General features: G+C 40.8%; 1 protein-coding gene across 2 annotated transcripts in view; it reads left to right on the forward strand.

Moving 5' to 3' along the window:
- dntt (deoxynucleotidyltransferase, terminal) overlaps positions 1-6,258 on the forward strand; it is a 233,541-nt gene extending 227,283 nt beyond the window's left edge. For both annotated transcript variants that reach the window (XM_043712524.1, XM_043712525.1), the window contains exon 11: positions 4,935-6,258. In XM_043712524.1, the coding sequence (XP_043568459.1) occupies positions 4,935-5,021 (87 nt within the window). In that variant the 3' untranslated portion in view covers positions 5,022-6,258. The remainder of the gene's footprint in view (positions 1-4,934) is intronic.
- Positions 6,259-12,291: the final 6,033 nt, after the last annotated feature.

The following is a 12,291-nucleotide window of genomic DNA, read 5'->3' on the forward strand; positions in this document are numbered from 1 at the left end:
TCTGAAAAATTAATGTAAGGTGTAAGTCAATTCTGATTTTTGAGATGTTGAACCAAGGAGTAATTTACTGAGTATGCACTGGTGGCTGTCAGTACACCAAAAGATTACAGGTACCCAGTGTACAATCTTCCATACTTTAATTTAGAAATGTTTACATTGGTTTGTTATCATTTTCACGGTAATTTCCTAAGTATTTGTCAAATAACTTCCTTTCCTCAACAGCCCAGCAGTTGTTAACTGTCTAATCTCTGGCAAGTCATTCTGATATGTATTTGAGTTGCTGCTGGTCCAGGGGGAGCATGTGAAGTCATAGTAGTCTTCAGACCGCCTTACCTGTGTTTTGACTCCAGTTCCCAGATTTTGAATTTCAATTCTAATGTTTAAAAGATGCACCCTCAGAATTTCAGGCCAACACTTTTAACCATTATTTCATTTTTAACGTCAATTTCTCCTTGGGGATATTACAAGACCGCAGTATAGGACTAATCCATTCGCTGACATTTTTGTTATTAAATCATAGAAGTCTCCTGATGGCAGGGGGTCCAAACAGTCTTGAAACTCTGCTTGAAGTTTGCTTTTTTCTCTTATTTGAAGTCTTCATTGAACTCGAGTCATTTCATGTCCGTATGTTTGTATGAATTTTCTGTAGTTTTCCCTTGTTGTACCAAATAATGAAAGTGAACTTGCAGTCTAAATATTCAAAATGTTTCCTCGTGCAAGAATTAAGCAACTGAAACCAAATCACACTTTGGGTTTAGATTCAGGAAGGAAATTACAGTATATTTAATCAGGAATTGTAAGTGATTGACATTTTGCTTTTTAGAAAAGCCTTGTGATATGCAGATTGTTTTGCACAAAGTTTACTATTTGGAACTCATTACAGCAAGTTGACAATAAAATGTGAGATGAAAGTGCCGTTTCTTAGGGAATGCAGCACATGCAAGGTTACAATATAGCAGATTAGTGACATTGATAAAGGATTCATTTACCACAATGCAAAGGGTAGAAAAAATGCTAATGCGTTTACTGGCAAAACATCAACTAGCACTTTTTACTCTTACTATAGTTATTGATGATGAATGGCAATTTGACAAACAGGAGGCACACAAAAAGCCATGGATCATATTTTGCAGCTGCTTTTTAGCTAAGCAAAGATAATGATAATGTTACAAGCCATAAATGTAATTATTCTGAGCTCTAAAAAAACAAGAAAAGATTATGATTTTGAGCTGGGGTGTGACATAACGGCAGGATTGCAATGACAATAAGCAAGACCAATCTGTACTTGTTAAAATTGATTGACAGATAATATGTTTCTATCCTTTTTGTTCCAGCTTAGAATAAATAGATTACCAAGGTGAGAAAGGAGGCAGGTTGTTCATTATCGACTCCTCCATTAAGCATGAAATAAAAATTCTTGCAGACTGCCATCATTAAATCTGTATCATCCCATTAGTATACTCTGACAAAGTGGCATCTTAATGAATTTTGATTTACGTCAGTCTAGAGAATAAAAAAATACACAGTAAACTGAACTCGAGCTACAAACAAGCTTTCAAAGCATCCTTTGCATCTTGATAACTTACTGAATACGGCATTTTTGGTATTTCTATTAGTACAATGAATTCTGGGGTTTAACATTTTCACAAATTAAAAGGCTAATTGGAAGTGATGGAAAAACTATTTTATGATAAACAGGACCTCATCAATTGTATGAGTCATTTAGATTCTGTTGACTTTTGGAATAAAGTTTATGTGCTCCATTTACCGTGTAGTATTCTATCGAAGTGCTAAACATTTTGGGAAGAGGTTGCAAAGTTCATTAGCTTATTAGTATGCCGTGCCACATAATTCTGAAAAGTATTTTTGTTCTGCAATTCATCAGAAGGTAAATTCTGAATGTTAACAGTGCCATCTGGGATATGTTAAGTCAAGGCAAAAGTCCACCACCAGGAATAGAGAAAAATTAGAAGGTGAATCGCCTTGCACCTCTTTAATTAGTAAAAGCCTGGCAAGCTGCCCATCTATCATTGGCCACAGAGCAGTGTATGCTGCATGAAAAGCAAAAGTGTGGAAAAATCATTTTCAAAATATATTTGAATGTTTAAATTTTAAAATGTGTTTACAATAAGTACATGGACACCGAAGCTGATGTGATATATGAGAGTCAACAGATAATGAAGGATTCCTCTTACCTATGTTCAGAACTAAGGATGTCTGTTGATCTTCATTTTATAGCTGGAAAAGCAGAGATGGGCATTAAAGCCAACAGAAACTGGGAACTAAATTAAAATATAAACCTTTTCTTATCTACACTACTTTCAGTTTTCTCTCTCCCCTTATCTCCCATTAAAGGATTAATTTAAAAAATGCAAATCATGATACTAATTGCTAACCTTTAATAATGAGCTCAGTGGAAGATACAACTGTTTCCTGCCATGGGTAAGATGGGAAGGTGACTAGAAAGAGAGTAGAATGTAGAAAGCCAGCTAGAAGGCTAGAGGTAGTTCTGAAATGGTACAGCTAACTCTATCTGGTGCTCAATACTTGCTCAAGAAGGAAGTCGCAACATGGCTGGATGATGATTTAATGTCCAGGTACTATTCTAAGATTCAGAAAAGGATTTTGTTGTGATCTTTACAGTTACTAGTGTAGTGCTGCCAATCCTGGAGTTTTGGTCACTTGTCATTTAGTTAGCTGAAATGTACTGCAAAGGCCTGATAACTATTAGCACACCAATAACAACTCCAAAGACTATAATTATAGATGAGTGATTTTAATATAAAGGTAACAAATTCAATTTTAAAGACCACAATGTATATCCTGTTATTGCAAACTACAGAATCTGTTGATAGTACTGGTTTTGCAAATTCATCACCAAAGAACATATCTCCTGTCTTAGAGAATGTGTCATCCTTAACTCTAGTCATTGTCATAGAGTCATACAGCATGGAAACAGACTGGTCCAACCAGTCCATGCTGACCATAATCCAAAAGAGACTAGTCCCACCTGCCTGAGCTTGGCCCATATTCCTCCAAACATTTCTTATTCATGAACTTTTAAACAATGTAACTCGACCTGCACCCTCCACTTCCTCTGGAAGTTCAATTGGTTAAACGTGAAGGAGAGAATTGGCAATGTGGGAAAATGAAAGTTGGTCACTTTATAAGGAGAAGTACAAAAGCGGGATAATATTTAAACACGGAAGGACTGCAGAAATCAGTGATACAGAAGAATTTTGATATCCTTGAAATGAATCAAAAAAAGCAAGCATATAGTGCAGCAAATAATAGGCAAATGTCGTGTTAGTCGTCATGCAAGGAGCAGTGGATTGTAGAAATAGGAAAGGATTGCTGAAACTGTAGAGAGCATTTGTGAGACCACACTAAGAATATTGCATATGATTTTGGTCACCTTCCTTAAGGAGAGTCTTTCTTTCATTGCAAGTGGTTCCAAAAAAGTTCTCTAGGCTGATTTGTGAGATAAAGGGATTGTCTTACAAGAAAGGTTGACCAGCTTGGGACATACTGGCTGGAGTTTAAAAGGGCAACAGTTAATCTTATTGAAATATAGAACGTGGCACAGTGACCCAACAGTTAGCACTGCTGCCTCACAGCACCAGGAACCCGGTGTGGAGTTTGCACATTCTCCCTGCGTCTGCGTGGATTTCCTCTGAATGCACCAATTTCCTCCCACAGTCCAAAGATGTACAGGTTAGGTGGCTTAGTCATGCTAAATTGCCCATAATGTCCAGGGACGTGCAGGCTAGTTGGATTAGCCCTAGGAATTGCTGGGTTATGGGGATAGTGTAGGGACCTGGGTGTGAGTGGGATGCTCTTTGGATGGTTTGTATAGACTCAATGGGCCGAATGGCCTCTTTCTGCCCTGCAGGGACTTTTATATCCGATCCTGAGGGGATTTGACAGGGTGGATGCTGGGAGTATGTAGAAGTAGGTGACATGGAGTTTTAAAAAAGGGTATTTTGTTCATGGTAGAGGTGAGGAGAATTTTTCTATTAGGATCATTAATCTATCGAATAACATTCCTGCTTCCTACATTTTTTTTGTTTTAGATTAGATTACATTACAGTGTAGAAACAGGCCCTTCGGCCCAACAAGTCCACACCGACCCGCCGAAGCGAAACCCACCCATACCCCTACATTTACCCCTTACCTAACACTACGGGCAATTTAGCATGGCCAATTCACCTGACCCTGCACATCTTTTGGACTGTGGGAGGAAACCGGAGCACCCGGAGGAAACCCATGCAGACACGGGGAGAACGTGCAAACTCCACACAGTCAGTCGCCTGAGGCGGGAATTGAACCCGGTTCTCAGGCGCTGTGAGGCAGCAGTGCTAACCACTGTGCCACCGTGCCGCCCAATTTTCCTCTGCACCGACATCTGAGGCCCATGCACAGCAGCGAAATCTGAAACCTGAAATCTATGCTGGGAGTGGCATTGACACGACAGTCACTGTCCACAGACCCTCGTAGTGGCCACACAGCTTACAGAATGCTGCTCCAAAGTTCTTTTCCTCAGATAGCAATGGAGGCTATAGCATTGAATGTGTTCAGTATTGTCACATGAAACTGCCAAGTGTTTAATCTTCCCAGCCCAATGGGTATATGTTGGGCTGCTTTGCAGGATTTATGTTTTCCTGCTGCTGGAAGGTGCCCTCTAATCTATCTACCGAGTCCAGTCACATGGGGATTTCTGGTAAAACAACACGATTATTCCTTTATCTTATAGCTAACATTAAAGAGAAAGCAAGCATTATTATATCATGAATTAACAGGCACAGTCTTCCCATGTATATATTAGTCATAGAAATTAAGCACATTTCACCATAACCTTTATTTAGAAGAGTATTATTTGATAGATGATATCCTTTGATTATCTATCAATTAAATTCTTCTTTTCTCTTTTACAGAATGTATTTCTGAATGCTAAGACAGAAGAAGAAATCTTTGCTCACCTGGATTTGGAATACATTGAGCCATGGGAAAGAAATGCATAAGCTTCCAAATATAAATTGTATCTTCATTATATGTTTTGGCAGAGGAAAAGGGAGTGTTCATGTAAAATTTTACTTTTGTTTTAAAAGCACACTTACATAGAATTGCAACATAAGTTTTCTTCACTGAGATTGGCAAGTATTATACAGATTTTCACCAGTAGTGAAATGACATTACATAAACTGTAAATGGAACTATTTTGGGAAAGGGATTTTAATTTACTTAGTTCTTCATATTGTACTGTGAAACTGATTAAGACTTTGGAATATATGAACAGGCGTTAATCAATTAGTCCCTCCAATTAATTCTATCATTCATTTGGAACATGACTGATCACTACACGATTTATCCATCTGTGATTCATTTTCCTTCTTATGCTTGCTTAATAATAAGCTATTGATCTCAGACTTGAAGATTTCAGTTAACCCAATTTTCATAGTCTTTTGGGAGAGCAGGTTTCACATGTCCATTTGGAAATCTCAAATTACATATTAAATAATAATGTATTATTGTCTCCCATTATAACCAGTTCTCCTAAAATCGGTGTCTAAAATCCCAATATGTTTATTTTTCTCTGTTATATGCCAAATATTGTAAATGTGATGGAATTTACACAAAGTGCACTTTTATAGGTGACCACAGATCTATTACGAATGTTCCATATGTTGTCTTTGAATTTGTTTTAAACCTCAGTATTATGGTACAGTATTTTATGAAAGAAATGATGTAGGACAAAATTTACAGTTTAAAAGCACTATTATTTTTGAATATGTGGCCACAACGTTTGGAAATTAAGTCAGCACTGGACAGATACATTGGATTTCTGCTCGAATACTAAAACTGAAACTGAAACAACAATCTAAATGTATAACTTTTAAATAGTTGAAAAGGTATGAATTTTGGTGGAAAAGCTATAAGACTGACACAAAGCACGGAATCTTAAAAGGTCCTGAATGATATTGGCGAATTTTAAAAGAATTGCACAAGAAGTCCAGCAAGGCCATTCCCATGGGTGGGGGTCAACAAGTTCCACTTTCTAACAGCATTCTGAGCATTGCAATAAGATTCTCAGAAGGGAGTGGAGAGGTGCCTATTAAGGTGGATTATCACTTATTCTTACCCTCATCATCACCAATTCTCACCCATTAATATGCACGTTCCCATTCTATCTCTGTTGACTGTCTGTGTGGTGTTTGCACATTCTCTCAGTGTCTGTATGGATTTCCATTGGATGCTCCAGTTTCCTCCCACAGTCCAAAGCTGTGCAGGTTAGGTTGATTGTCCATGCTAAATTGCCCATAGTGTCCAGGAATGTGCAAGTTAAATGGATTAGCCATGGGAAACATGAGGTTACTGAGGTGGAGTGGGTAAGGATGCTCTTTAGAGGGACAGTGCAGACTCGATGGACCAAATGGCCTCTTACTGCAATGTAGGAATTCTGTGATTCTACCACATCCAGATAGATTCCCAGCATGAAAGTCAAAGCAGGTATTTTGTTGACTCCAACACACTGTTTCCACCACTGTGTATGCATGGGTTTCCTCCGGGTGCCTCCGATTTCCTCCCACAATCCAAAGATGTGCAGGTCAGGTGGATTGGCCATGCTAAATTGCCCATAGTGTTAGGTGCATTAGTCAGAGAAAAATGGTTCTGGATGAGTAAATCTTCGGAGGGTCGGTGTGCACTTGTTGGGCCAAATGGCCTGTTTCCACACTGTAGGAAATCTAATCTAATATTGGACAGCCAGCACCAACATCTCAGGGCACACTCCACGGACAGTGCTGCATATACCCATGTCCACAGCCAAGACATCCAACACAAGACATCCAGCCTGTCTGCACCCTCATGACCCATCTCTGAATCTTTACAGAATGGTTCTACTCTTCACTGCTGCACTTTGAAGCATACTAGCCCCTTTCATTGGAAGGTTGCTGCACGTGCGCTATGCTTGGACAGGCAACCAGATCGTGGATTGGATCAGGCTGCACCTCAGGGTTGCTTACCCTAACTTTGTTGCAGAATCTCGTAGCATTCACTCACCTTGTGCCTATTGCAGCTCTGCCCTGCCCGGCCTTACCTTGCCATGAGTTGCCTTTCGGTGCTGACTCAAGGACAGGCAGCATGTCATGGGTGTCAGCAGTAAACAGATAAGGGGGTGGATTTCCTACTGTATGTCACCATCGCACAGCTGCACCATGTACCAGCAGCTGAAACACTGGTTGGGGATCTACCAAACGACCATGTTTCAAAGTCAGACAGGAATAGTGCTCCATTAGATCAAAGGAAACCCCCTTCACTCAGGCAGTAAGTCAAGGGCAGGTAATTGGACACACTTTGGTTCCCCTTGGGGCAATCAGAAGCCACTCCAAATTCCGGGTGCAGTGCTTTGTTGGGCAGCACACCACCCATCATGGCTCATTCTATCCTCCATTAAGTTGTTTTCTACTGCAATGAGAGAAAGGAATGGATTGAGTGAGCTATAAGAGGGTGACCCAGCTTTTTCGAGCTGTTAGTGCTGGTGCAGGTGGGGGAGAATTAGGGAGGTGTCCTGATGAGTGAGTAGGAGATGTGGTAACCATGCAGAGTTAATGGTATAGAGATGGCTGACTGGATGAGAATGATTGAGGGAAGATGTTACACTCAGTTAGGGAAAGTGGCAGAGCATGAGGCTTATTGGGTAGTGGGTGCAGTAACAGAGATAGAGTGAATGTAAGGTAGCGGGGAGAAGATGGTGGCACTACCCCTTGTAGAGCAGAGGAGGTAATTGACCTTCTTCTGACACTGATATTGTTGCTCCACACAGCTGAGACCACACTAATCCAGATGGCTATCTTGAACTGGACAGCAGATTCTTGTCAAGATCAGAGTGGTGTTGTAGTACCTACCTCTGCCTGACAGATTCTTGTGTCTATTGTCAGTCCTGGAGGAAGAGGACATTCTTACTCTGCACTGTCCCATCCACCAGGGCCTCCAGGTTCCCCCTGCGGAAAGTGGATGCCAGCATTCCCTCTCTCCTAGATTTGAGGTCAGAGTGCAACTCTGGACTGCCAGAACTTACTTGGGTGCACATCCCAACAGTGGTGATTTCTTCTGGTTACGATGATTGGTAGAATCCAGGTAGCATTGGACAAGAGGAGTGCTATAGCATTGGAGTAGGTCATTAATGGTCAAGTGTGGGATGAGGAAACACACTAGGCCTCACAGAGTAAAACCCTTCATGAAATTAATACTCTGCCAATCTATGTAAGATTGAGCCCGAAGAAAACTGTTTCAGTTTTTTCTATGTTATCATGTGGACTTTCTATGATCTTCTACAGTGTTCAATTGATTTACATTTAATAAAAATCCTTCATAATATAGATTGAATTTATAATAGGGTTTTACAACACATTACCATATAACTATGATGTAGGTATTACAGAGACTTAGCTGAGAGACGGACAAGATTGCAACTAGGCTAAAGATGTTTCAGGCATGATAGAGAGGGATGTAATAGCGTTGTGGGAGTTGCATTACTGATGAGAGAAAATATCACAGCCACATGGAGGGCTTATCCAGTGAGGTCATATGGGTAGAGTTCAGGAATAGGAAGGGTGCATCACTTTGATGGGACTGTACTACAGGCCTCCCAATAGCTAGCGGGTGATAGAACAACAGATATGTGGACAGATTACTGAAAAATATGAAAACAAGAGGGTTGTTTTGGTGGGTGATTTAACTTCCCTCATGTTGACTGGGCCTTGCTTGATGCCAAGGACTTGGATGAGGGAGAATTTTTTCGGTGTGTCCAGGATGGTTTTTTGAAACAAAATACAAATAATCCAACTAGGGAAGGGAACATATTGGACCTGGTATTAGAGAATGAGCTTGTTCAAGTTTTCAAAGTTTCAGTGGGGGACCATTTTGGAAACAATGATCATAATTCTGTAAATTTTAAATTACTTACAGATAAGGTTAAGAGTAATCCTTTGGTGAAAGAATCAGCTGGGGGAAGGCTAACTACCTTATTAGGCAGGAACTGGGGAATGGAGACTGGGGGTGACTTTTTGAGGGTAAATCCACATCTAGATTGTTGGAATCTTTTAAATGCCAGTTGATTAGAGATTAGGACCAACGTACTCCTGCAAAAATTAAGGATAAGGATGGCATGGTTCGAGAACCCAAAAGGGATATTGAGTGCTTAGTCAAAAAGAAAAAGGAGGCATATGTAAGGTTTAGGAAACTGAAGACAGACAGAGCCCTCAAAGAATACAAAGAAACATGTAAGAACTCAAACAATTAGTTACGGGGGTTAAAAGGGACCATGAAATGTCTTTGGCAAACAAGATTAAGGAAAATTCCAACATGGTTTAAACATATGTAAGTAGCAAGAGAATAGCTAGGGAAAGGGTGGGTCCACTCAGGGGCAAAGGAGGGAATTTGTGCGTGGAGCTGGAAGAAGTGGGTGAGGTCCTTAAAGAATACTTTGCAACGTTCTACACAAAGGAGGAAGTCATGGTGGGTGGTGAGTCTCAAGAGGGGAATGTTGGTATTCTGGAAAATGCCAATCTAAAAAACAAGGAAGCAATAGATGTTTTAAAAAGCATTAAGGTAGACAAATCCCCAGACCTGATGGGATCTATCCTGGAATGCTGAGGGAGGCAGGTGAAGAAATTGTTGAGGCCTTGTATGAAATCTTTGTATCCTCGTTAGTTGCAAGAGAGGTCCGAGAGAATGGGAGAATAGCCAATGTTGTTCCTTTGTTTACGAAGGGCAACAGGGATAATCTAGGAAATTACAGGCTGGTGAGCCTTATGTGGGTGGTAGGGAAATTTTTGGAGAAGATTCTTAAGGACAGGATTTACTCATGATTGGAAAAATACAAACTTATTAACAATAGGCAGCATGGCTTTGAGCAGGGAAGATTGTGTCTCACAAACTTGATTGAGTTTTTTGAGGAAGTGACAAGGCAGATTGATGAGGGCACGGAGGGAAATGTTGTCAATATGGACTTCAGCAAGACCTTTGACAAGGTCCCTCATGGCAGACTGATACAAAAGGTAAAGTCATGTGGTCCACAATAAATTAGTCGAATGGACATAGAAATGGTATGGTTATAGAAGACATAGAGTAGAGGTTGAAGGGTATTTTTCAGACTGGAGATCTGAGCAGTGATGTTCTGCAGGGAACAGTGCTTTGTCCCATTGTTGTTTGTAATATATATATAAATGATTTAGGGAAGAATACAAGTGGCCTGATTAGTAAGTTTTCAGATGTCACATAGGTTGGGAGACCTGTGGATAGTGAGGAATATTACCAAAGGATGCAGCAGAATGTAGATAAACTGGAGACTTCAACAGAGAAATGAAAGGTGGAGTTTAATCTGGACAAATGCGAGGTGATGCATTTTGAAAGTATACAATAAATACCAGAACTCTTAGTAACATCAAACTACACAGGGGTCAAGGGGCACAGGTCCACAGTTCCCTGAAAGTAGCAACACGAGTGGATAAGGTCGTCAAGAAAATATATAGCATGCTTGCCTTCATCAGTCATAGACTATAAAAATTGGTAAGTCATGAAGCAGCTGTATAGAACTTTGGGTTAGGCCATATTTGGAATATTGTGTACAGTTCTGGTCACCACACTACAGTAGGATGTGGAGGCTTTGGAGAGGGTACAGAAATGGTTCACCAGGATGTTGCCTGTTTTGGAAGATGTTAGCCATGAGGAGAGATTGGACAAACTTGGTTTGTTTTCACTTGAATGTCAAAGGATGAGGGGCAACCTGATAAGTTACAACATTAAGAGGCACAAATAGAATGGATAGTCAGAGTCTTTTTCCCAGTGTAGAAATATCAATTGCTAGGGAACATTAGTTTGAGTTAAAAGGGGTAAGTTTAAATGAGTTGTGAGAGGCATGCTTTTACATAGAGTGGTAAATATCTAGAATGAGCTACCAGAAGGGGTGGTGAAGATGGGTATAGTAGCTATGTTTAAGGGGTGTTTTGACAGTTAGATGAATAGGCAGGGAATAGAGTGATTTGGATTGTGTAGAGGCAAAAGGTTTTTAGTTTGGAAAGACATTGGTGTGCCAAAGGGTCCGCTCCTGTGCTATGCTGTTCTTTATTCTTTGTTCTTTTGTTCTTCACTTTTTGTTCTTTGTATTGTCATTTGCAGGTAAACTGCTCAGATGTAACCAAATACCAAATTCTACCTAGAAATTAAAATTCACCAAATGTGAATTAGTTCCATTTGCAGTCGCAAAACACAGCAATTGGGTTATCCATTCAGCAATTGTTATCCAATAAACAGCAGCAGTCTATAACTAGTTGAAAATGCTAAATGTGAAGTGGCATTAATGAAAACAGACACATGGGGAAAATGAATGACGTATGGTAGGGTTAAGAGTCTGTAGATTTCCTCATACAACTTCTGTACTATGGAAGGTGCAGAAACTGGTATCTAACGCACTTGTTTCTCGTGATAAACAATTTTGTCCTGTCACGGTTTTACAGTGGGATGGCCTATATCTAATCAGCATCAGCTTTCAGTTTACTACTGAACATGCTGTGCCCATTTATAAATCACGTGACAAAAAAATTAGGCATCTTGCATATACTAGGTCATGGTCTAATATTTGTTGAAGGATTCCTGTGCTAAATTGCACTATCTACCAGCATTTAGTAGATGCTACTAAGTGCTGCTGCTGACAATTGGGTTAAAAACTCCCTCGGTATTCCACAACAATCCCAATGACAGCTGCCAAAGGCCAATCTTGAATCCTTCTTATCAGGGAGATTCAGTTGCAGGCTGGTGGGTGAGTACCAGTGGGGTTCTGTCCTGGTGGCGGTTGGAGGGGCGGGGTTCAAGGGCGGAGGAGCGAGAAGTGGAAGAGATGCGGTGGAGGGCATCGTCGACCACGTCGGGGGGGAAATTGCAGTCCTTGAAGAAGGAGGCCATCTGGGTTCACCAACACCTTCCACCCCGACCTCAAATTCACCTGGACAGTCTCAGATTCCTCCCTCCCCTTCCTCGACCTTTCTATTTCTATCTCAGGCGACAGAATCAACACGGACATCTACTACAAACCAACCGACTCCCACAGCTACCTGGACTACACCTCCTCCCACCCTGCCCCCTGTAAAAACGCCATCCCATTCTCCCAATCCCTTCGACTCCGCCGCATCTGCTCCCAGGAGGACCAGATCCAAAAACGTACAACCCAGATGGCCTCCTTCTTCAAAGACCGCAATTTCCCCCCCGACGTGGCCGACGGTGCCCTCCACCGCA

The sequence above is a fragment of the Chiloscyllium plagiosum genome, chromosome 22 (assembly GCF_004010195.1).
Source record: "Chiloscyllium plagiosum isolate BGI_BamShark_2017 chromosome 22, ASM401019v2, whole genome shotgun sequence".
Classification (NCBI taxonomy): Eukaryota; Metazoa; Chordata; class Chondrichthyes; order Orectolobiformes; family Hemiscylliidae; genus Chiloscyllium; species Chiloscyllium plagiosum.